The sequence below is a fragment of the Pinus tabuliformis genome, chromosome 8 (assembly GCF_031772625.1).
Source record: "Pinus tabuliformis cultivar Carrire ecotype Pingquan chromosome 8, CPIR1, whole genome shotgun sequence".
NCBI lineage: Eukaryota > Viridiplantae > Streptophyta > Pinopsida > Pinales > Pinaceae > Pinus > Pinus tabuliformis.
The window spans coordinates 724,235,744-724,262,653 of NC_142294.1; the positions used below are offsets into that span (position 1 = coordinate 724,235,744).

A 26,910-nucleotide genomic window follows, 5' to 3' on the forward strand; every position below is an offset into this window, starting at 1 on the left:
TTCTTCTTGTACTAACTGGTTTATTTCTTCCTACTTGTTTAATTACTTAAAAAGTTATTTACCATGTAAATACTGACAATAAACACAAGTACAGTATCAACATCTATAGATCATCAACTGAAAGAAAACAAGCACACAAGTGACACCATTATTTTTGGACCAATGTCCCCGGAAAAACCCAATGCAGAAAAATCGGTGCAGCTATTCAGAGAGTTTTATTATTATGCAGTTTTCAGAATACAACTAGGGTGCTAGAAATGGCTCAGCAAACAGATAATGCCCTCGGCAATAGTACCTCTCCTCGGAGACATATCTCAGCTGATTAATCACCAGATGAACGATCCCACAGCAACAATTGCAGCTCCCACTGCTCTGCGTCACTCTGATAGGGACTGCATCACCCTACCTGGCTCACCAGTGTTGAAGTTTCTAAGTCTACCAGTTAGAAACCCTCCATGCACTTTACTGATTTATTCTTACCTACTTGTTTTGTTACTTAACAAGTTATTTACAATGTAAATACTGAAAATAAACACTAGTGCATGCTCAACATATTACAGATCATCAACTGAAGGAAACAGAAACAAGCATACAAAATGACACCGTTATTTTTGGACTAATGTCCCCGGAAAAACCCAATGCGGGAAAATCGGTGCAGCTATCTGAGGGTTTTCTTATTAAGCAATTTCAGAGTACAATCTGAGTGCCAAATTTGGCTTACCCAACAGAGAATGCCCTTGGCAGTAGTACCTCTCAGTCTGAGATAGATGTCCCGGCTGAAACCCCAGATAAACCCTCTGACAGCTCCTCAGCTCCAATCTGCCCCAGAAACCCCAACGTCAGCCTCTTTAGACTCCATCAGTGTCTCTCTGCCCAGCGCTAGCCCTGCGTCACCCTGAATAGGCCTGCGTTAGCCTCAGGAGGCCCTGCATCAGCCTTCTGGCCCTTTGCATCAGCTAAGCTGGCCTCTCTGAAGCACTATGCAGCTCCTAGCTACCTCAGCGTGGCCCTGGCTGCTACTGTGTCACTCTCTCTGGCTCCTGCGCTAATCTCCCAGCACTATTTCTGCCTCTTTGTCTCTCTATACTCATTGCCCCTCAGCTGCAACTCCGATCACTAATTCTATCTCTCTTAGCAAACCCCGCTCTAGAGAATAGAATGACTGATCATCTGGTGTACTCTCCAAGTGACCCTCAAGCCTCCTCTTATACTTTTCTCGTTGACATATCAACGGCCGAGATTAAGTCCCTAATCAATGGCTAAGATTAGATCTGGTTTGATCCATGTCTTTTGGACCATTCTAACACAGTTTTATATTAATCCATATTAATATTTTAATTTCCCTAAGTTTAGACTTAGGGACTCCGATAAAAATATTAATTATTTTAATATTTCTCAAACTGTTTAGAATTTGCCCAAACCCTTTCTGGGTATTGGAGATCTCATGTGCCCCAACCTCTCCACCAAATTTCGTGGCTAGAGCACATCTGATGCTACCCCAAATCAACACTCCCTCTTAGCGAGGATTGTGCTCTAACAATACTCCTCACTGAGTATCACCCTGATCATCTGACATTGGTCCCTGTGTTGATGCTAGGCCTGCTACCCAACATCTTCTGCATTGTCGCATCCTGTACTACTACCCATGGCCCTGCCACTGCCACTGCTGCATCCGTACTGCAATTCCCTCTACATCTGCGTTGTTGCTGGTCCTTTCTCCCAACACTGCATCTGCACTGCAACTCCTCTCATCATGTTGCATCATGTTGCCCACTGCTACACTACAACTCAGTTATGAGAAGTAACTGATCTCCCAACTTGACCTCTCTGTTGGGTTAGAGACACCCATTGATGCTGAAGCTCCCTCTGTCGCTGACAAGTGCTCCCTCTCTGACCTTTGCGCTGCTGCAACAACTCCCTGCATCTCGCACCGTTGCACACCTCTCTGTGCCATCCTGCACTGGTGCAACACTCCCATGCCTCTCGCATTGCTGCAGCCTGCTAGAAGCGCGTTGTCCTCAGAATCCTGCACTATAGCTCTCTCTACTGCTCCATCTGCATCCGTCTCTACTGACATCCACCAGTACTGCTACTCCTATTCGGGGCTCCCATAGCAAGGTATAATCCAAGAGAATGGGTACCTCGAGGATCCTACCACTCATCGCCTGTAGTCTGTCTCACTACATCTCGATGTCTCCCCACTTCCGCTCAAGTGGCATGTGTGCCCTGATGGCACAGTCATCGTCTGTCTCCACTTCCTTCTCTAGCCTTGCTGGCGCTGCCTTAGTCTCGGAAGACTCTCCCCTACTCTTCTTCCTTGGACACTGGGTCACATAATGACCCAGCGCCCCACAGTGGAAGCACTTGATCTTGGAGAGATCCTTCTTCTTCCGTTTTTCTTGCTTTCCCTTAGATGCCTGGGCAACATCTTCCTCCTCCTCCTTTTTGACTGTGATCCCCTTTCTACTACTTCCCACCTTTGTCTGACGTTTGATCACTTCTTGGCGAAGAGCCGCCCACATCTCCTCCCAAGGTGGAAGGGTCCCTCTACCCAACATACTCTGGACAAATACCTCCCAGTCTTTTGAGACTGCATTCAGGGTTGTTCTCACCATCAATTCCTGATCCAGTGTGGCCCCTATGGAAGTCAACTGATCTCGGATCTCATTCAGTCCACTGAGGAAGGTGTCAATCGGTTCTCCCTTCTTCATCTGATATGACCTCATATGATTTTCTAGTAACATTCTTCTCTGCACAAAAGTATGTTGGTACAATTTCTTTAGGGCCTCCCACATCTCATATGTCGTTTCCTTCTCGGCTATGTGTGGTACTACATGGTCCTTGACCCCGTCAAGGATGATGCTCTTGGCCCTCGCCATTGCCTCCTCGTACTTGTCGTTATCAGTTGGGTCAACTGGGATAGCTATCGTCCTCAAGGCGAAGTGCTTGACACGATTTCTGTCAAGTATGGATAAGATTTTGGCCTTCCAGACTGCGAAGTTTGAGGCTCTGTCTAGTCTGTCCTGGTCTCTTACTCCGTGTAGTGCCATGCTGCTCTTCTACTTCCCTCTTGGAAGTTCTCGATGTGACTCCCTCTGAGTCTCGATTTCCCTCCTGGAAATCCTTCTGTCGATGTCGAGATGCCCCCTACTCTGATTGTCTGTGCAACCGCACCACTGATCCGGATTTCTCGGCTAGAAACCCTTGGTAGCAACTCCCTCCTCCTTGGCCCTGCCCTATCAAGTATTGTTCTGACTACAGTACCCCACCAGCTCCACTTTGCAACTTTCCCACAGCCTCCTAAACCCCAGCAACCTGAAGGTGAGAGCTCCTAGGCTCTGCGCAATCCCGGTACCAGCAACTCGGCCTCCTCAGCCAACTGCGTCACAGTCCTCTGGCCCTCGGCGTGAGCCTCCCCTTGCCTCCCTTGGCCTCTGCGCTGCCTCTTCCTAGCTCACCCTTGATGTCGCAGGCACTGTGTCACTTCTTCTTTTGTTGTTGCTCTGCTAGGAACAGCTTTTGTCACTCGGGACAGCTGTTTTCTGCTACTATTGCTCCGCTCGGCTAATGTTCTTAGTTCTCTTGTGATCTGCAACCATGCTGTGATACCATGTTGAAGTTTCTAAGTCTACCAGTTAGAAACCCTCCATGCACTTTACTGATTTATTCCTACCTACTTGTTTCGTTACTTAACAAGTTATTTACAATGTAAATACTGAAAATAAACACTAGTGCATACTTAACATATTACAGATCATCGACTGAAGGAAACAGAAACAAGCACACAAAATGACACCGTTATTTTTGGACCAATGTCCCCAGAAAAACCCAATGTGGGAAAACCGGTGCAGCTATCTGAGGGTTTTCTTATTAAGCAATTTCAGAGTACAATCTGGGTGCCAAATCCGACTTACCCAACAGAGAATGCCCTTGGCAGTAGTACCTCTCAGTTTGAGACAGATGTCCCAGCTAAAACCTCGGATAAACCCTCTGGTAGCTCCTCAGCACCAATCTACCCCAGAAACCCCAACGTCAGCCTCTCTAGACTGCGTCAGCCTCTCTCTGCCCAGAGCTGGCCTACGTCAGCCTTCTAGGCCTCTACATCAGCTACGCTGGCCTCTCTGAAGCACTGTGCAGCTCCTGGCTGCCTCTATGTGGCCCTGCGTGAGCCCTGGCTGCTATTGTGTCACTCTCTCTAGCTCCTGCGTTGATCTCCCGGCACTATCTCTGCCTCTCTGTCTCTCTGTACTCACTGCCCCTCAACTGCAACTCCGATCATTGATTCTATCTCTCTTAGCAAACCCCGCTCTAGAGAATAGAATGACTGATCATCTGGTGTACTCTCTAAGTGACCCTCAAGCCTCCTCTTATACTTTTCTCGTTGACATATCAATGGCCGAGATTAAGTCTGTAATCAACGGCTAAGATTAGATCTGGCTTGATCTATGTCTTTTGGAACATTCTAACACAGTTTTATATTAATCCATATTAATATTTTAATTTCCCTAAGTTTAGACTTAGGGACTCCATTAAAAATATTAATTATTTAATATTTCTCAAACTGTTTAGAATCTGTCCAGACCCATTCTGGGTATTGGAGATCTCATGTGCCCCAACCTCTCCACCAAATTTCGTGGCTAGAGCACATTCGATGCTACCTCAAATCAACAACCATCTCCCAATTTGTCCCACGAAATCCTCATAGTGTTGCCTCTTGGCCCTGCGTCAGCTCTACTAGCCTCTGCGTCAACTTCTGGAGCTTCTACGTCAGCCCTTAGACCCTCTGCGTCACACACGCTGGCCTCTCCTGGCTCTACGCAACTCCTAGTTGCCTCTGCGTAGCACCGAGCTGCCTCTACGTCAACCTCTCCCAATCTACGCTATCTCTCTAGTACCAACTCTGCCTCTTTGTTATGTATTCACTGCCCCTCGTTGTTGATCACTGATTCTATCTCTCTTAGCAAACCCCGCTCTAGAGAATAGAATGACTGATCACCCTTGTGTGTTCTCCAACTGACCCTCAAGCCTCTTCTTATACTTTTGCTCGTTGGTCCATCAACGGCCAAGATTAAATCTCTAATAAACGGCTAAGATTAGATTTGGCTTGATCCATGACTTTTGAAACCTTCTAACCTAGTTTTATATTAATACCCATTAATATTTTATTTTTCCTAAGTTTAGACCTAGGAACTCCATTAAAAATATTAATTATTTTAATAGCTCTCAAATAGGTTAGAATCTACCCAAACCATTTCTGGGTCTTGAAGATCTCATGTGCTTTAGCCTCTCCACCAATTCTCATGGCTAGATCACATCCGATGCTACCCCAAATCAACACGAACTCCCTTACCGCTACTCCCTGCCATGGTCAATCTGTTGAGCTCTTCAAGTCGAAGAGCTACCCACATCTCCTCCCAATTGGGGAGAGTTTCTCTGCCCAAAATGCTTTGGACAAACGTCTCCCACTCCTCAGAGATTGCATTAAGGGCAGTCCTGACCATAAACTCTAGATTCGGTGTAGACCCCATGGAAGTAAGTTGGTCGTGAATCCCTTGCAACCTGAGAAGGAAGGGATCTATCTCCTCTCCTTTCTGCATATGATATTGTCTCAACTAATTTTCTAATAGCATCTTCCATTGCACGAAAGAGCCCTAATACAAGGTGGCCAGGGTCTCCCACAACTCCCTTGCTGTGTTTTTCTCAGCAATGTGTGGTACTAGATGATGTTTGACCCCGTCTAGGATCATGCACTTGGCATTAGCCTGGGCCTCCTTGTATTTCAATGGATCAGCGTCGACCGGTTCAGCAACAACCTTCACGGCATAGTCCTTGATGTGATGTTTGTCTAGGATTGTCAGGATCCTGGCCTTCCAGATGACAAAATTGGATGCTCCGTCCAATCTGTCATAATCCCTCAACCCATTCATTGCCATCTTTGCTCCTGTTCTCTAGACTCCCTCTGAGTCCTAATTTCCCTCTCGGAAATCCTCCAACCAACCATCGAATCACTCCTCTCCAATCCTCCTTTGCCACTGCAACCTGGATCTAAATTTCTTGGCTAGAAATCTGTCTAGGTAGTGCTTCCCTCTACCTTAGTTCAGTCTCCTTAGACACTATTCTGTACCGATTGAAATAGGGTCCCACCAGCTCCACAGATCAAAATCTGCACAGCTCCCTTAGCCCCGGCAACTCGAAGAATCTAAGCCCTTCAGGGTCTACGCAATCTCTGCGTGGGCTGAATCTGCTCCTCTCAGCCAACTGCGTCAATCCTTCCAAGTTCAGAAAGATGGCGTGGCTCTGCGTGAACCTGGTTTGCCCTCCTCTGCGTCTACGCTGGCCCTACTCCTGGCTCAGAGTGTTAACGTAGGCACTGCGTGAGCCTCTGCGTCACTCTCTCTTCATTGCGTCACTCCTATTGCATCTTTAGCTCTGGAACAACGTTGTCTCTCGAGACAGCTGCTTCTCCGCTGCAAAGTCTCAGACTTCTCGACGGGTGTCTTCAGTCGCCTATGATCTGGAATCGCTCTGATACCATGTGAAAATTCTTGAATCTAACACATCAGAAACCCCTACTGCAATTACTGGTTTACAATCTCCTACTTGTTCTTTACATTAACAAGTTATTTAATTGCATAAACATCGAAGTAAACATTATTGCAGCCTTCACAAATATACAGATCATGCACTGAAATAAGCTGAGACAATAACACAAGGGACATCGTTATTTTCGGACAACTGTCCCCGAAAAAACCCAATTCGGGAAAACCAGTGTAGCATATAGAGAGTTTGTATTATTAAGCAGATTCGTGAATACAACTAGGGTGCCAAAAATGGCTCACCCAACAAAGAATATCCTTGGCAGTAGTACCTCTATTTGGAGATAGATATTCCAGGAAATCAGCAAACTGATGATCAAACCCCACAGCGACTCTATTTGTTCCCTATGCTAGACAGCGAAAGCTAATCCAAGCAATGCTTTGGAACTGCGTCACTCCTCCAGGAGCTGCGTCACCATTTCCCGGCTCAAAATCTGCTGAACTACTCCCAGTCTACCCCACAGAACCTCCCCAGCACTACCTCTAAGGCTCAGTGTCAACCTCTACGGCTTCTGCGTCACCTGCGTCAGCCTTCTGCGTCCTCTGCATCAGCTTTCGGCCTCTGCGTCAACCCTTCTAGGGCCTGCGCTGTCTCTCTCGGCACTGCGCTGCCTCTCTGCTATGTATTCTTCAGCCTCAAATGAAAATCCCTTGCTGAATTGCCCCTCACTGCAACTCTGATCACTAACTCGATTTCCTCAGCAAACCTCGCCCCAAAAAATCGAATTCTTTGATCACTTGGTGTATCTCCAACTGACCCTCAAGCCTCCTCTTATACTTTTCTTGTTGAGTCTTTAACGGCTGAAATTAAGTCCCTAATCAACGACTAAAATTAGCATTGGCTTGATCCTCGTCACTTAGAACTTTCTCACCCATATTTTATTAATACACATTAATATTTTTATTTTCCTAAGTTTAAACTTAGTAACCCATTAAAAATATTAATTATTTTAATAACTCTTCATCCGGGTCGAATTTCTCCAAACGATTTCTGGGTCTTGGAGATATCATGTGCCTTAGCCTCTTCAACAATTTTCAAGGCTAGAGCACATCCGATGCTACCCAAAATCAACAATTTTCACATTTCCCAAGCCAGTTCATGCTTCCCAAGGCAAAGTGGTCCCAAAAGTAAAAAAGTCAACAAGGTCCCATATTGAAAAGCTCAATGAGGGGATGACATGCCATATCGAATTTTTCCATTTGGATGAGCATTCTCAAGATATGTTTAGTCAAAGGCAATCAACAGGGATGCACAATTTTCCAAAGGTAGAACAACTAGCATTGGGTAGATATTCACATGCATTACATCAAAAGTGGTCTACTCAATGAAAGGAAAAAAAATCCATGTTTCAGATTTTACAAATCCTCAAGGGAATTATAGATCATCCACTTAACCGTGATGATGTGGCAAGAAGGGTTTCCTAATAGCATAATAGGGTCAGATTTTGTCAAAATATGACATGTAATATGTCAAAGTTAGTCTACAAAATGAGAAGAACAAAACCGATGGCTCAATTTTCCCAAATTCACAAGGGCATTAGAGATCTAGCATAGCATATGATGACTTGACATAAAATGATGATGTGGAAATGCAAGGCATAATTTGGTCAAACAAAGCAAGACCTAAATGAAATCAAGCTGAGTTACAACAAACCCAGGTGGTAGAATTCGCAAATTCAACTAGGCATTGTGTATCTGGAAAATTCAAAAAGGTGGTCAAATTCAAGGTACTATGCATTAAAAGGTCAAGCCAAAAGATGAGACATCCTGGAGGTCATATATTAGAACATTAGAGCACTATATGCCACTATTTTTAATCTTGTTGACTCATGTATCCTTTGTTAGTGGAACATTGAAATTTCTTGGATTGTGAGAGTGAATTCAACCCTTAGTGGGAAAATTCATGAATTAATGTAATATTTTATTAAATAATTACCAAGTCTCCAACACATGGATGACTAAAAAAAAAATCTAGAGGAAGAGTCAAACTAGCCATTATGAAAAGTTTTATAAAAGGCTAGCTTATCATCTAGTAATTGTTGTTGACTATCAAATCATTTTATTCTATGCAATAAGAAACCATTTTGCAAAATAGTCTCTCTTGCGTATTGGATTGATTTTTCTATGCTTTATTTTCATAGCTTTATCCCATAATTTATGCTTAATAGACTAACTTGCAGATATAGTTTGATTATCACCAAGTTGTTGCAGTGATCCATTGAGGGACAAAGGGTCATGTGGAAAGGGAAATTATCATCTCACTCTTAGCTACCATAAAAAAGACAAATCTAAGTGTTGGACAAGCCCTCTAGGGGGAATATTCAACCATATTTTTGGGATATTGGTGGCATTGTTGTTGTAGCAATTGGGTCATATCGAAGAAGTAGATCCTCCTAGTGTGATCATATTTTTTGTAAGTTATTCTAGATTGGTTTGAGTAGGATAGTTTCACCCCCAACTCATTATTCACTCCTAGTCCTCAAGGGGAAGCTGACAAAAAAAGAGTTGTGATCACAATCTAACAAAGCTGTAAAAAAAAGCAAAAGTAAAGCCTCACCTTCTCAACTATCTTTCTACAATAATTCTAGAACAAATTTCCTTTGAAATTTATAGCAGCAACTTGTTCTAGATTGTAGATTTTCACCAAAAGGTACTCAACATCAAGTCAATACCTTTATTTTGTCTTGTATTTGTTCATATTTGTTTTAATTATTTTATTATTGAAATTGTAGCATAAAATAAGTATTTATTATAAGTTGAAAATTTATGGGTTGTCTACCCAAGAGATTTTGACCCCTAGGCCTCTAAAATTGAATTTTTAGTTTTCTAAAAATTTGATTTTAGTGTAGGTCCAAGGATTAAAGGTGGTCCAAATTGACCATCCTTTATCTTTAAGCCTCCCCACCCCTATGTCTAAAATCTACAAGTGCTATAGTACTTTTGGGTGCCTTATGAAAGGGTTTCACCTGCTAATTTATGCATTTTTTTTTTTATGGTGAATCAATAACTTGTTGGAGTAATATGGGTGAGGCCCAAGATCAAACCTAGTAGTTGCCACTATAAAACCAAGAGTAAGTTTTGTTACCCACCAAAAGTGGGTGACCCCATAGGAGAATTTTCTCCTAGTTATCTCTTCAACAGGCAACCAACAACCCTTGATAGCCATCGATGTCCCCGATATACTGTCTCATTTGATCTCCACCACCGACATCAATTGTATGTTTCCTCACCCATCTGTCAAGAACATATGTGAGAAGGTGGGAAATCCAACCCAAAAGGTATTTTTTTCATTATGCAATCGGGTGCTTATGCTTGTTTTTCTTGGGCATCTTGGGCATAGATTATTGGGTGACTTGGAAGAAGGAAGGGCCTTGATTGTTTTTGTTTTGTCACATTAAACGGGGGGTTAATCCTCAATCCTAGTCTCATGGGATCTCCTCTATTGGCATGAATTTTTAGGAAGGGCACTACTTGGGAAACCCTGATTTTGGTAGCATGGTCATGTTTTCTCGTTCTCCATTTTTTACTCCCCTTTGTACATTACAGGCCCTGTTTCATCATTTTCCTTCCCTAGGTCCACATGATCACTAGGTTCATAGGGCACTGGCACTGCCTCTCCCCTTGTTTACGTATCTAGATTGGGTCTGGAAACATTGCCCCGAAGGTTGATGCAGCTAAAAGAAAATTAAAAGCATGTCATGGCCACAAGCAAGAAACAAAAATAATATTATAAAATGAAAAAGATGGTCGATACATTTAATATAGCACGTGGGCAAAAGCCAAACATGAGTTCTAGCCCTTATCAATATGGCCATCACCCTGGTTCCTAGAGCCCATGAGTGCCCCGACATCATTAAAGGAACCCATGCATGTCTCAACCCTTGGTGGGTGATGAACTGCCTCACCTGAAGGGGTAACAACTGCTTTACATTATACACAACATTCTCTGATTTCCTAGATCCCCAAGTAGCCCCAAGTAGCGGTACAAAGAAAAATCAAGAAAAGGAAAAAGGAAAATAAAGAGGGGTGGAAAAACAAAGGTCGGGCTAACTCATGTATGTGAAAATTCTATCACTGCAGCAACTGATTTATTTTTCCTACTTATTTCCCAATAAGTTCTTTATGAAAACCCTTCAGTAAACATTAAAATAAATTTTTCTGCAAATATCACACCATAATACAGCAACAAATACATGCACACGAATCAAACAATTCAACACAGATATTTTGGACAATTGTCCCCGGAAAAACCCTATGCAGAAAAATCGGTGCAGCAGAGGATAATTTTTATTATTCAACAATTCTTCAGTACAACTGGATGCCAAACTGACTTACCCAACAGAGAAAAAATTCTCTAGCACTTCTTCCAGTCTCAGTGTCACGCATGCTGGCCTCTGCACAGCTCCCAGACCCTCTACGTCAGCACTGGGCCTCTCTGCGTCACCCACACTGGCCCTCCAGTGACTGCACAGTTCTGTTGCCTCTGCATCTGCCTCTTTAACCTCTGCGTTGGTCCTTTGATGTTGTTCCTAACTCTTTGTTCAGCACCCTCTACCTCTTGCTACTCGCCAGACCACTAGTTCGAATTTCTCAGCTAACCCCGCTATAGAAATCGAACTAACTGGTCTCCCTCAGTGTGTTCTCCAACTGACCCTCAAGCCTCATCTTATACTTTTCCTGTCGGTCCTTCAACAGCGGAGATTAAATCTCTAATCAACGGCTAAGATTAGATTTGGCTTGATCCATGACTTTTGGAGCCTTCTAACCCAGTTTTATATTAATACCCATTAATACTTTATTTTTCCTAAGTTTAGACTTAGGAACTCCATTAAAAATATTAATTATTTTAATATCTCCCAAACTGGTTAGAATTTGCCCAAACCATTTCTGGGTCATGGAAATCTCATGTGCTTTAGCCTCTCCACCAATTTTCATGGCTAGAGCACATCCGATGCTACCCCAAATCAACACTCCCTCTTAGCGAGGATTGTGCTCTAGTAATACTCCATACTGAGCATCACTCTGACTATACGGCACCGGTACCTGTGCTGATGCTAGGCCTCCCCGCCCAACATTCTCTGCACTGCTGCATCCTATACTGCTGCCCATGGCTCTGCCTCTGCCACTGCTGCATTCGTACAGAAGCTCCCTCTGCATCTGTGCTGCTGCTAGTCCTTTCTCCCAACACTGCATCTGCACTACAACTCCCTCTGCATCCGTGTTGTTGTTGGTCCTTCTTCCCAACATTGCATCTGCACTGCAATCTCTTATCATCACGCTGCATCGTGCTACTGCTCACTGCTACTGCACTGCAACATCAACCCCATTTCTGCTACTGAAATGGATTCTTTATCATCCCCATCTTTTCCCTAAAATAATCAAACTTTGTTCTTCCAAGGGCCTTGGTGAGGATGTCTGCCACCTGTTCTCCTGTAGGAGTGTAGCTCAACTGTACAGCTCCTCGTTGGACACAGTCTCTGACAAAGTGACACCAAATATCAATATGCTTTGAATGATCGTGAAACACTGGATTCTCAGAGAGATTGATGCAACTCTGATTATCACACATGATCTTGGTCTCCGCCATCTTTCTTCTGAATAGGTTCACAAGCAATTTTCTAAGCCATATGGCCTCGCACGAAGCTATGCTTGCAGCCATATATTCTGCCTCAGTTGAGCTCAGAGCTACGGATTTATGTTTCCTACTACACTAGGAGGTCATTCCCGATCCAATGTTGAAACATTACCCAGAGGTGCTTTTCCGATCCACTGAACTTCCAACCCAATCTGCATCAGTAAATCCACTCAATCTAATATCCTTACTTCTAGTGTACAAGAGTCCATAATCGATTGTTCCATGTATATATCTGAGAACATGTTTGGTTGTTGCCCAGTGCACCCTCTTCGACTCCCCCATGAACTGACTGAGGGTGTTGACAACATAACAAATGTTTGGCCTGGTATTGACCAAATACATCAAGGACCCTATGACCTGCCTATATAAGGTGGGATCAACATCCTTGTCTTCTAATGCATCAATTTTCTTCCAGTTGGTGATCATTGGAGTAGCCATGGGTCTACAATCCTCCATCCTGAATCTCTTCCGAATTTCTGTAGCATATCTCCCTTGTCCAAGAAAGATCTCCCATTTTTGCTGCCAAACTTCCAACCCCAGGAAATAATGCATCTGTCCCAAATCCTTCATGTCAAATTCTGTGGCTAGATTCTTCTTGCAGCCCCCGATGAACCTAGATAATCTTGTCAGGAATAGATCATCCACATATAATACTAGGATTAGACGCTCATTCTCTACAACCAGATAGCAGAGATTTGGATCTGCGTCACTCTTGACAAATCCCATCTTCTACAAGTAGCCATCAATTTGACCATACCATGCTCTAGGTGCCTATTTCAGTGCATACAAGGCTTTCTTCTATCTACATACATGAGACTTCTTCTCATGTGTCCCAAAGACTTCTGGTTGTTCAATGTATACCTCTTCTTCTATCACCCCATTCAGAAATGTCGTGTTGACATCCATCTGATGAATCTCCCATCCCATCTGTGCTGCAAGAGATATCATGGTCCTAATAGATGTATACTTGGCTACTGGGGTGAAGGTCTCTTCATAGTCAATTCCTTCTTTATGAGCATACCCCTTAGTCACAAACCTGGCTTTGTATTTTTCCACACTATCGTTTGTAGCGTATTTAATCTTGTAGATCCATCTCGAACCAACCACCGATCTGTCTTGAGGCCTTGGCACTACCTCCCAGACATTGTTCACCATTATGGAGTTGTACTCCTCTACCATCGATCCAACCAAACTTGATGTTGAGCAGCCTCCTGAAAAATGGTAGGCTCTCCATCCTGAGCTACTAATGCCTCATATCTATCTGGTTGTTTTCACTGCCTCTTACTGTTCCTTGGTGCATCGCTGAAATCCTTTGCATCTCGCAGAATCTAACGAAATTCCCTGCTCGTTCTTCCTCTGCCAACAGGTGCTTCTGTTAGCTCCTCCTCCTCCTGTGGTTCTTTCTAATACGAGGAAGAATTCTTTACTTTCGTTGGTTGAAGAGGTTTGACCAACGGCTCCTCTTTTGACTGCTCGTCGGAAGGCATTTCTCGAGATTTTGAACTTCACATCTCGTTGAACTACTACCTTCCTGCTCCCTGGAAGACAGATTTTGTTTGCCTTAGCATTCTCGCTATATTGCACTAAATATCCTTTCTCTGCAGTTTGATCTAGCTTCTTCCTCTTTTCCTCGGGTATGCGGCAATATGCTAAGCTCTCAAATATCCTAAAATGACTGACTTCGGGCCTCTTCCCTGTGAAGACTTTCTCTAGAGTAATCTTGCCCAATGCCCGATGAGGAGTTCTATTCTGAACATAGACTGTTGTGTTGCATGCTTCTGCCCACAAGAATTTTGGCATATCTTTATCATACATCATGGCCCTAGTTGCTTCTACGATAGTCCTGTTCTTCCTTTCTACTACTCCATTCTGCTCCGGATTGTAAGGAGTTGTCCACTCTCTTCTGATGCCCTCCTTAGTGCAAAAATCAATGAAGTCCTTATCGACATACTCTCCACCATTATCTAAGTGCAAAACTTTTATTTTCTTCCCAAACAGATTCTCCACCAGAGCCTTGAACTCTTTGAATCAACAGAAAACCTCATCCTTGGTTTTCAAAAAATAAATCCAAGTTTTCCTTGAGTGGTCATCAATGAAGGTGACGAAGTACTCGGCACCACTAAGAGCTTTAGTGGACATAGGTCCGCAGATATCTGAGTGTATCAATCCTAGTACACTCTTGGCCCTGTTTTTACTTCTAGGAAATGTTGCTTTGGCATACTTTCCCAGAGCACATCCTCTGCATACATCATCTCATTCTGTACTAAGATTCATAACTCCTGTTACAGTGTTCCTGAGAATTCTCAGAACCCCATGGTGCAAATGTCCCATTCATCTGCGCCATAGTTCGTTCAAATCCTTGTCTCCATGACTGCCTATTAGTGCCATTGGTGATTCTAGTTATGGTCTCTACAACCTGTTATTTCTGATCCCGATGTGCACTTTCTTTTTCCAGCTAGGGTGTTTGATGTATACTTTCTCCTTGATGAAGAAAATGTCATAGCTTTTGCCTTGAAGTTGCGACACAAAAAGTATGTTCATCCCCAATCCTGGTACATGCAGCACATTGGTAGCACGGAACCACTCTCATGTTTCTGTTTGAAAAACTATGGTACCCTTCCCTACTGGAGTACACTTTGCCTTATTCCCCATGGTGATCTAAAAATTCATCCTTTCCTCCTAATAATCTGAGAAACATTCCGGAATTCCCTTCATATGCCAAGAGGCTCCATTGTCTATATACCTTATCTTTGATGATGCAGAGCTAGTCACACAAGCCACTTCTTCTTCCAGCCTTGAAGCCAACATAGAGAAATTGAAATTACTGTCTCTTATACAATTTTTCTGAAAATCTGTGTGAGTCTCCTAACGTAGATGCCTTTGTATCATGGTCTCGACCCATAATTGATTTTTCCTTCCTTTCTCTGATTACTTCCTCTGATACCGTGTGAAAATTCTATCATTGCACCAACTGATTTATTTTTCCTACTTATTTCCCAATAAGTTATTTACGAAAACCCTTCAGTAAACATTAAAATAAATTCTACTGCAGATATCACACCATAAAAACAAATACATGCACAAAAATCAGACACATCGACAAAGATATTTTGGACAATTTTCCCCGGAAAAACCCAACGTGGAAAAACCGGTGCAACAGAGGAGGTTTTTTATTATTCAGCAATTCTTCAGTACAACTAGGTGCCAAACTAACTTACCCAACAGAGAAAAAATTCTCCAGCACTTCTCCCAGTCTCAGCATCAGGTTTGCTGGCCTCTGTGCAGCTCCCAGACCCTCTGCATCAACTCCTGCCTCTCTGTGTTAGCACTAAGCTTCTCTGCGTCACCAACGCAGGCCCTCCAGTGACTGCGCAGTTTTGTTGCCTCTGCGTCTATCTCTCTCACCTCTGCGCTGGTCCTCTAGTGTTGTTCCTAGCTCTCTGTTCTGTACCCACTACCTCTTGCTGCTCGCCAGACCACTAGTTCGAATTTCTCAGCTAACCCCGCTCCAGAAATCGAACTAACTGGTCTCCCTCAGTGTGTTCTCCAACTAACCCTCAAGCCTCTTCTTATACTTTTCCTGTTGGTCCTTCAACGGCCAAGATTAAATCACTAATCAATGGCTAAGATTAAATTTGGCTTGATCCATGACTTTTGGAACCTTATAACCCAGTTTTATATTAATACCCATTAATACTTTATATTTCCTAAGTTTAGACTTAGGAACTCTATTAAAAATATTAATTATTTTAATATCTCCCAAACTTGTTAGAATCTGCCCAAACCATTTCTGGGTCTTGGATATCTCATGTGCTTTAGCCTCTCCACCAATTTTCATGGCTAGAGCACATCTGATGCTACCCCAAATCAACAATGTATCCACGATTTCTCCCTCCTACACCTATATACCCAATATGTGGACATCCCTCATCATTGTTATCCTTGTACCCATGGCATTTAGCCTTGAGAACCTTGTTTCCCCATCCATTCATCATCATTCACATCCCACCTATCAATTGAAGGAAGTGCCAAGGAGTCAGGACCTGTCTTTCCTCGTAGTGGTTGGAAACACCTAATAGGATCGTTTATTAGTCACTCCTACATAGGGAAGTAACACTACTTCGAGATCAGAGCCCCAATTTTGGAAGGGAAGCCCCATATGAAGTCTCAATTTGTCCTTGAATGACAAGATTGGCTCACTTAGATGCACTAATGAATTATTGCACTTGATGGTGAGGATGCAACACTGGAAATCACATGTGATTGGCAAGTGGTTTCATCATGGGTTGGGAAACTTAATTGGGGCCCAAGTCCACTAGAGGATCATATTGACACCCTGTGTTGAGAGCCATGGGACTCCCATCATGTGCAAAGGATCATTCCACACCATGGGCATCTCCAACACCCCCAATAGTCTGCTCATTGCCCCACATTATGTTGATTTCTGGTAGCATGGGATGTGCTCTAAGTCTCAAATTTTGCAGGGAGGCTTAGACACATGTATTCCAAAGAACCCAGAAACCGTTTTGGGAAATTCCACTCAAAGACGATTATATTAATATTTTTAATGGAATTCCTAAGTCTAAACTTAGGAAAATTAAACATTAATGGGTATTAATCTAATTGTGGGTGAAACTTCTAGAAAAAGACGAAGATCAAGTCAAAACGATCTGAGCCTCTGATTAGGAGTTAATCTAGGTCATTAGTTGTCCAATAGGAAGATATAAGAAGGGGCTTGAGGGTCATTTGGAAAATACACCAAGAGAGATCAAGAAATCGATTTTTTGAAGTGAGAAGTTCTCAGGAGCAAAATTCAATTGAGGAGATTTCTGCAGTTCAGGGGCAGGGATAGCATTTGGAGAGAGTGATTTTCTTAGTCGAAGAATCATCAACAAAGAGAGGCAGAGAGTAATACAGCAATGGCAGCGCTGAGCTAGAGGGGTTGACGCAGAGACACACAGAGGTAGCGCAGAATCTAGTGAGGAGTCTAAAATTTGCAGAGGGAATTCGAGTTTCAGAAGCCGGGAGCCGGGGTGTGAGACCAAGAGGCAGAAATCGAATCTCCTGGACAGAAAATCGACCAGCCATAGGAGTGACGCAGTCCCCAGAGAGCTTGACGTTGGGCTGACACAGATACTGCACAGAGGTAGTGCAAAGGCAGCCAGAAAAGCTAGGGGCAATCAATCTAGGGTTGGATCAGCTAGGATTTCCATTGATAGTGTTAGGTAACCTCACAATTCTTTCTGCCAATATTTCTCTCTGTACCTGAATAACCCTGTGAGGTATTCAAAGATGAATTCAGAAATTGCTACTGCTTAATAATAATAAACCCTCAAAGCTGCTACACCGATTTTCCCGCATTGAGTTTTTTCGGGGACATTTGTCCAAAAATAACGGTGTCCTTATGTGTTTGTATTTCCTTGCTCAGTTTCTATGTTTCAGAATCATATTTAATTTGGTGTAGGTTGCTTCACTAATTTGCTTCAATATTTCAAGAAGAAATCTGAAATCAGTTTGTAATGTAATTTACAATCTAGGTGAAGTAGATTCAGCTGGTCGCAATAGGATTCTTGAGATTGTTATATATAGGAATTTTCACATGGTATCAGAGTTGTTTGATGTGAAACAGGAAGAGCAGATCTAGCACTGAAGCAAGGGCCAACTTGTTGCAGCAAGCAGCAAATCGAATCCCCTAAGGGATTGCGTAGTTCTAGCCAGGAGGGCTATATTTTCGAGGTTGTCTCTCTTTAAGTGAGTCGACAGAGAGGTAAGACTGTCAGATCGAGAATTTGTCAAGGGAGAGGGAGCCATGCAAAGCTAGAGAGACGTAGTTTTCTGCAAGCTGAGTGCTAGGCAGAAAAGTCGTCGAAAGAAGGAAACAGATCGCATAGTGAGGGAATACTTCTGCAGTGTTTTCTTGCCAAGGAAATCAGCGTTTCCCATTTGTTGGGCAACATAAGAGCAACAGACTTACTAGCTCCATCTGGGAGTACGTAAGCCAGCCTGGAAGCTACGCAGTAGGGAGAAAGAGGGAGTTGTTCGACATTTTTGGAAAAGATGGAAACCAGTGGCTTGAGGGATCAAGACAAGTTGGACGGAGCATCCAACTACGTCATTTGGAAGGCTAGAATGTATTTCCTTCTAGATGAGCATGCCCTCAAGACATACGTCGACAGTGTGGTGGTTGAACCAGCGGATGCAGATCCACTGAAAAAGTACAAGGCTGAGATGGCAAAGGCCAAGACGATGATTCTGAATTGAGTCAAGGATCACGTGGTGTGGCACATTGCTAGCAAAGGGACTGCTAAGGAGATGTGGGATGCTTTGGCCACGTTATATCAAGGATCTTCCGAGCAGCGGAAGATGTACTTAGAGCAAAAGTTGAGATCTACTCAAATGCAGAAGGAAGAACATGTGGATCCATTCCTCACGAAGCTGAAGGAGACCCGTGATGAGTTGTCTGTTGCAGGGCATACAGCTCAGGATTCAAAGTTAGTTAGACTCGCCCTCAGTTTTGTCTCAGATGAGTGGCAAGTCTTTGTCCAGAGTATCCTGGGCAAAGCAGCATTGCCTAATTGGGATGAGATGTGGGCAGCTCTAAAACAAGAGGAGTTGAGGAGAGACCTGGTCAAGGTCAAACTTGATAGAAGCAACAACAACAGTGGGTCGAAGCCCAAGGAGGAAGAGGATAATGCAGTCCTTCTATCGAAGGGGCAGCAGGGGCAATAGAGACGAAAGAAGGACGTCTCCAAGGTGAAGTGTTCCAAATGTGGCAAGATGGGCCACTATGCATCCCAGTGTCCTTTGCAGAAAGGACAAGGATGAGAAGCACGATCCTAAGGTTGCAGCCGCAAAGATCGAATAGGAGGAGGAGTTCGCCATGACAGCCAAGATACCTCCAGGAGGGAGGTGGGCTGATTTAGAACTGTAGTTCGATAGAGCTATAGATGGGCAGGATCCTTGAGGAGTCCACCTCTTGGATCAATACCTTGCTACGAGAGCCCAGTTTTGCAGTACCAACATGGACTAGTGACGGATGGTGCCGAGGAGTGTCAAGGAGACAGTTGCAGTGGCTACGAGCGCTAGAATCTGAGCAGCGCAGAGCAGAGGTCAGCAGCAGCACAGTAGATTCAGAGGGTCAGTGCAGAGACTAGCAGCAGTCAGTTCCAGCATTCATGTTATCATAATGAACACAGTTAGTTCAGTAATTTTGGATTTTTTCAGTTGCTTCTCTTAGCAACTGAGTTGCAGTAAGGATGAAGTGTTAGCAGTGGCAGTACTAGCAGCATAGCAGATGCAACATTTGAGAGGGAGTTGCAGTACATATGTAGCATTGACAGTGGCAATGTCAAAGGCAATAGTACAGTTACAGCAGCAGCACAGTAATTGGTGGACAGCATGTCAGACATCAACAGCGTAGAGGGAGATGTTACAAAACAGAGTGATGCTTCAGCAGGTTGCATTACTAGAGCACATTCCTCACTAAGGGGGAGTGTTGATTTTTGGTAGCATCGGATGTGCTCTAAGTCTCAAATTTTGCAGGGAGGTTTAGGCACATGTATTCCAAAGAACCCAGAAACCGTTTTGGGAAATTCCACCGAGAGACTATTATATTAAAAGAATTAATATTTTTAATGGAGTTCCTAAGTCTAAACTTAGGAAAATTAAAACATTAATGGGTATTAATCTAGTTGTGTGTGAAACTTCTAGAAAAAGACAGAGATCAAGTCAAAATGATCTGAGCCTTTGATTAGGAGTTAATCTAGGTTGTTGGTTGTCCAACAGGAAGATATAAGAAGGGGCTTGAGGGTCATTTAGAAAATACACCAAGAGAGATCAAGAAATCGATTTTCTGAAGTGAGAAGTTCTCAGGAGGAAAATTCAATTGATGAGATTTCTGCAGTTGAGGGGCAGGGATAGCATCCGAAGAGAGTGATTTCCTCAGTTGGAGAATCATCAAAAGAGAGAGGCAGAGAGTAATCTGGCAGTGGCAGTGCTAAGCCAGAGGGGCTGACGCAGAGCCATGCATAGGCAACACAGAAGCCAGTGAGGAGTCTGAAATTTGCAGAGGTAATTCGAGTTTCAGAAGCCAGGACCCGGAGTGTGAGACCGGGAGGCAAAAATCAAATCTCCTGGGCAAAAATTCGACCATCCAAAGGAGTGATGCAGTCCCCAGAGAGCTTGACGCTGGGCTAACACAGATACTGCACAAAGGGAGTGTAGAGGCAACCAGAAAAGTTGGGGGCAATTAGTCTGGGGCTGGATCAGCCGGGATTTCCAATGATAGTGTGAGGTAACCTCACAATTATTTCTGCCACTATTTCTCTCTATAACCGAATAACCCTGTGAGGTATTCAGAGATGTATTCAGAATTTGCTTCTGCTTAATAATAATAAACCCTCAAAGCTGTAGCACCAATTTTCCCGCATTGGGTTTTTCAGGGGACATTTGTCCAAAAATAACGGTGTCCTATGTGTTTGTATTTCCTTGCTCAGTTTCTATGTTTCATAATCATATTTAATTTGGTGTAAGCTGCTTCAGTAATTTGCTTCAATATTTCAAGAAGAAATCTGAAATAAGTTTGTAATGTAATTTACAATCTAGGTGAAGTAGATTCATCTGGTCGCAGTAGGATTCTTGAGATTGTTAGATCTAAGAATTTTCACACATTATTCACGAGATGATGCACTTGGACTAGTGTGCCTAGTCGGCTTAGCATTTACCACGTGGTGCGGCAGTTGATCCAAGGCCAAGAGGAGGCTTGTTTCACCACTTGAGACATGGGAGGGAAAGCACCATCATCAAAGCCCTTAGTATTGGAGCGTTACAAGCTATTCTATCACCAAGAGACCCATGAGACCAATTTTTGTGCCCCAAACACAAAGTTGGGGCCCACATGATGACATACATGGAGAATTAGGGGCCATCCACTAATTTGAGATTTATGGATCCCTCTCACACATTTTGGCACAAAGGGGACTCAACATTGCCTTCCAATGACCCTACATCAACATGACATCAACATTTCAGCTTGCATTTAGAGGTTAATTTATATTTTTGTTTACTTACTTGGTCAACTTGTGGCCAAGGGATGTATCTTCCCCAATTTTATAATGTTGAGGTCTTGTAGGCATAATTTGACTTAGTAGATCATGTATAAATAGATGAGAGCTCATTTGAGCTACTCATCATCATCACACTTGGGATTAAACTTCTTGAGAAAACCCGCACTTGTTTCTTTTGGCTATTGGAGATCTACTGGATGCATTTCGATATTTCAAAGATTGTCTTTGCAGCTACTTCTTGGATAATGGATGGATATACTACACATTGCCTTATAATTGCTTATTGTTGAATATTTTCTATCGTGAAATTGTCTAATGTATGGAATTGTTGCTTCTAGGTTATGTTATTTTGTGCCCTAATTGTTGAAAATTAATTTTGAAAGGCCATATAGTTGAGCATTGCATATGTTAGCCATTGTACAACATGTAATGAATGTTCCTAGTGGAGAGAAATATTTAATCTCTCTATCAAACTCCATTTTCTTTTGAAGTGGGTAAATGCTAAAAGTTGATACCTAGGGCATCAATGTTTAGCCTCCTTAGAAAGGATTTAGCTTATCTATTTCATCCTTGACTACATATGCCTAAAGGAAAAGGCACTAGTCCAAGTCATTGGTGATCAATTCTAAATTATCTTCATAATTTTCTCTCATAAAATTGGTCCTTTTAAGGTTAGGGCGAAAATCTAGGGCTTGCAGCAAAATTTTAGGGAGGAAATTTTTTGGTGATTCGAAAGTCTAAACATCAAGCTTAGGGTCTAGGCTACCTATTCTCCAAGTTTGGTGGGCATCCACTCAAATTTCATCCATAAAATCTCTTGCCCTACGTGTTGCTCCAAGAGGGAAACTCTAGTTCTTTTCCCTTCAACTTGACAACTTCCTTGGAGGTCGTATGGACTTAGTACTTACTAAAGTATATCATAAGAAGTTTTTTCTCCCTGGCCTTGACCTTGTGAATACCTATTACCACCGAAAAATCTCAAAACCCTAGGTCTTGAACCTCCTTTTATAGGGCTTTTCATTGATAGTGTTTTGCTTCTTTGAAGCCTTGAACAATTATTCAATCTCTCTCTTGAATGATTCCTAGCTTGATCACTTTGAGCCTTATACTTAACATATCTATTTTAAGCACTCTCCTTTCTACTGGGACTCCTCCCGTCGGTGAAAGTCCGTAAAGAGCAGGGGGGCTCGGCTATGATGACAGTGGGCCATTGTCCCATTGTTAGCATTTAGTCTAGCACTTTGTCTTGTAGGATTTCCCTCTCCAAGACCTGCTAGATTTGTTGTAACATATTCAACAGCTTGTACGCCAAATATCCCTGAAATTTATGACTTAGCAAGAATTGAGACTCCACGAGGGTGGGGGAACCTACTCCTTGAGCCTTACCACAATGGGCCAAAGATGTGCCCCCATGGGATTTTAAACGAGGTGGAGGGGATAACATCCCATTGTGCCCACCACTAAGTCTTCCCATGAGGAGACATTTCTAATCTATAATTTAACTTGGTGAAATAAAATTAAATGTAGGGCGTTTAATGTCTAAAATTTTAGGGATCAATTTAGAGTGAAAGTGCCTTTATTTTTAGGTTTTATGGTTCAAATGTTTTTGGCACTTAAGTAAATCTAATCCTAAACTCATGCTCTATTTTATATTTATGAATGATTGGAAATACCCATCCAACCCTGCTTTCATGTGTTCATATGCTAGGATTACAGATCGGAATATCCTTTTGTGATTTGAAGTAATAATCGGTTCGGCAGCCACAGAGATTCCGAAAAACAGGGTAAACTCACCGTATGATTGTTTATCTATTTACATATATTATTGGATAGCACTTAAAATTGGGTTTCCGATGCAAATGTTCATATGTGTGGTGGCAATATTTTAAATTCCAAATCAACATCTAGATATATAAAAAAGTAGCACTGTCATTTGATGGTAACAACTCCCAAATACAACACTTTATTTAAGTTTAAACCTGGTGATAATGTCTGACCCGCTTATGGAATGCAAGCAATTCTAATATCTCTAGACTTATCATCCCTATTGTGCAACAATTTCCATTATTCCTTGGATAGAGGCACTGGTTTGATTTTATTCAATTTCTGCAGAATATTTTGAGCATTCAACTGGTGATTTAATTCATTAAACATTCGAACGAGTAACTAACTCACATGATCCATACGAAATCTAAATTCTGGTCAAGCAGAAAACTAAATTCTGAGGTATAAATCCTATGTTCCTCACTCTCTGCTCTTGACAGTGATGGAACTTACAGCTTAGACAATGGATTGATTTCTGTTCTAAGTAGTATCTCTCATGTTGAATCAATTAGAAGGGTTAAAATTTCTATCTTTCCATAGAATATGACCATGAACTTCATGAAATGCGATGAATATTTATAATTGCATTCCAGAAGGATAAATTCTATATATCTCTTGTTCTCACCTTTCAACTGGGATTGGTTTCACGCATAATTCATTCACTGGTGGAACTTGGCACTTGAAATATAAAAAATGCCATGTTATTAATGATTTGGTCCATTTCAGAACTACTGTTTAAGAACGCTTAACTGGTATTTTTTTCTCTGGCAACATTCTTAATCTTACTTCTGAAATGTAATATGGCTATTATTCTACATAATTCATCACACTGTCGACTAATACAGAAATACAGTGTTCCATGGGGACGCGTCCCCCAGGGTCGAGTGCGCGCACCCCACGCACCCGGGATGCGGGGACGTCTGGGGAAACGTTTCCCCACGTCCCCCTTTCGGGGAGACGTGGGGAGACGCAAGGGGGGACGTTTCCCCAATGTGGGGGATGCAACTCCCGACGCCCCCTCAAAATGGGCTACGCATCCCCCTTAAATTTGCTTGTAAACAATGATTTATCACAGGGGAAACCTAGTATTTGATCATATTGCCCTACTAATGCTATGCAATTCATGGTAATGTTAAATTCTTAAAGTAAAAGTGACATTCTCCTTTATCTTTCATTTTCATCCTTTTACTTAAATTTTTAACATTACCATGAAATGACTCAAGATGTTTGAGAGTGGTTCCGACCTCTTTGGATTTCATATGCAAAAAGTAGAATTTTAGATCTCACTCAAAATCCAGCAGACTTAACAGTTTTTCAGGAATTCAAGATTCGATGGATTGCAATGTTTCCATTGCATTTTGTCATGTACAAGGGTATGGAATTAGTATTTAATCAAGAGCACCAAGCCCTCTATATACTTTAGAGTGACTTTTAGACTCATCACTCCACTGTTTTTGAGTTTAGTTATATCGAAATACTATTCCAGTCTTTAGATTTCAGTATCTATTATAGTCTATTTTGCTTAGTACTAATTAGATTCTAGAATGATGAATGATGAATGATGAATTTAATTTTTAAATCAATGTAGATTCTAGAATGGTGAATAATGAATGATGAATATGTATCAGAGTATTTCATTATTGAATCTCGTGGTCTACAGATGAATCATTTATGTATTAGTAAGGATGATGAGTATGGATCAATGTATTTCATTACTTAATTCAATTATGTATGTATCATTGTATTTATGCTTTCATTATTGAATATGAATTTGAAATATATATATATATATATATATTAAAAAAATTATATACCCCAACATCCCCCTGTCCCCCCTAAATTTCCCTAAAATTTGAGGGTACTCCCACACGTCCCCCTTGTGCGTCTCCCCGCACCCGCGTCTCCCCGTCCCAGAGTCTTGGTGGAACATTGCAGAAATATTCTTTGGTGGAACATTGCAGAAATATTCTTACTTCTGAAATGCAATATGGCTAGTATTCTACATAATTCCTCACACTGTTGACTAATACAGAAATATAACTCGTGGATTTTCTGCTTCTTTTTAGCTAGCCTAATCCATCATTCATTTATGGTGATGCAATTCAGAATTAAACATACCTATCCTTCTGCATTATAATGATCTCTTGCCAGAATTAATAAGTGGTTAAATCATAAACTCCAGCAAGCATTCTTTACATGGTTCCCTATTGCTTAAACAATATGATGGATGTGCTATGAAGTGCCTTTACTAAACATGTGGTTGTTATTCTCAATCCAGTTCTGTTGTATGCACATATATTGGCACTCAAAGATTCTTGATTTCATTATTCCTTTCTTACTGTATGTATTTCTGTGATATGTCACAATTTAACCTATACGAATTACAAGTTTTACAACAGCAATCATAAGCAATACAATCGACTTTCTATCCAAAGGCTCAACTCAGAATTCATGAAGTGTGGATATGAAATTTGATCACTTCAGGATGTTGTAAGCAATAATCGAGTGTTTTCCCTTTGGGCATGTGTATTATCATTGACGTAACTTAAACACTGGTTCAGAATATTATGCTCACCTAATTACATTACCAGTCCCACCGATCACTCATATTGCACGTAACCGTACGAAACAATTTGTTTTGGTCTACTTCATTGAACCTTTCCTTGTCACCAAGACTCAGAACCAGTACATTCAGGTGAGTTAGTTAAGTACATTGATTCGAAGCCTCATTCATCCCTTGTATCAACGATAGGTTAAGGATTAGCATAGGGAATCCCCCTTGGCTTTGGAACTTTTCCAAGCCTAAAGAGTGGAGTGGTTATTAGGTTGCAGGTTGTGACCACTGATAGTATCCCTAGGTTTTCCTGTGAGACAGATTAGGACTTTTCCTCTAGGGAGAACCTGAGTGATAACATACCCAAGAGAAAAATTCTATAAAACTGGTGCTTTTTCCACCATAATTTCTCCCAAACATCTACAACAAATAAGGAAAAAAGAGACTTAAATTGTATTTGAATCTAGTAACAAATACAAAATAAAGAAAAAATACCAAACAAGCAATAGTTGGTTCACAGACAGAAACTGTAAGTATTTGCTTGAATGACATATGCATACACATAAACCCCCAACATATTTCCAAAAACATGGTACTTGTCACTAAACTTTCTCAAGGCAATGAACCTGACCATTCAAGCTACAAGAATATGATCTGTATATAACCTTTTACCTTTAATAGTCTATAATGAACTACAATACACAAAGGGTTTACGTTAACCATACTGAGTTTTAGTTTTAACATATATTAATGGGTTTTGCTAATGAAGTCATTGTCATAGGAAGATTTTCTTATATAGACAGTCCTTTTAGTTATAAAGTGTTTCAGCATTGAGGCTCTTTACATAGCATGCCTGAACGACACAAAACTTGCCTGTATCAAACCTCACCAACTGGTAAGGTTTGCCAAGGTACCTCGAAAACCAGTCAGCTGCATCAGCACCCTCATCAAGTGCAGGGCCAGACCATTCCCATACTGAAACATTCTCTAACTTTTCACAATTTTTCTGCAGTAGAGGAACTTTTAAAGGGTCCATCCCCGGTGCTGTCACAGCTGCCAAACCAAGAAACTCTCAGAAAACTATTTTGATCAACATTTTTCCCAAAAAAGAGAACAAATTCACATCAACCAATTTGTCATTATCATCCATGATTTCAATCTAAACAGAATATAGGAGGTAGACTTAAAAAACATTTTTTTATTTGCTGACATATTGAAACATATCATCATAACCAG

At 41.9% G+C, this 26,910-nt stretch overlaps 1 protein-coding gene across 1 annotated transcript in view; it reads right to left on the reverse strand.

Annotated features, from left to right (window-relative positions):
• LOC149237632 (uncharacterized) overlaps nucleotides 1-26,910 on the reverse strand; it is a 200,805-nt gene that overhangs the window by 153,372 nt on the left and 20,523 nt on the right. The window contains exon 3 of the mRNA XM_089366849.1: nucleotides 26,548-26,727. Coding sequence (XP_089222975.1) covers nucleotides 26,548-26,727 — 180 coding nt within the window. The remainder of the gene's footprint in view (nucleotides 1-26,547; nucleotides 26,728-26,910) is intronic.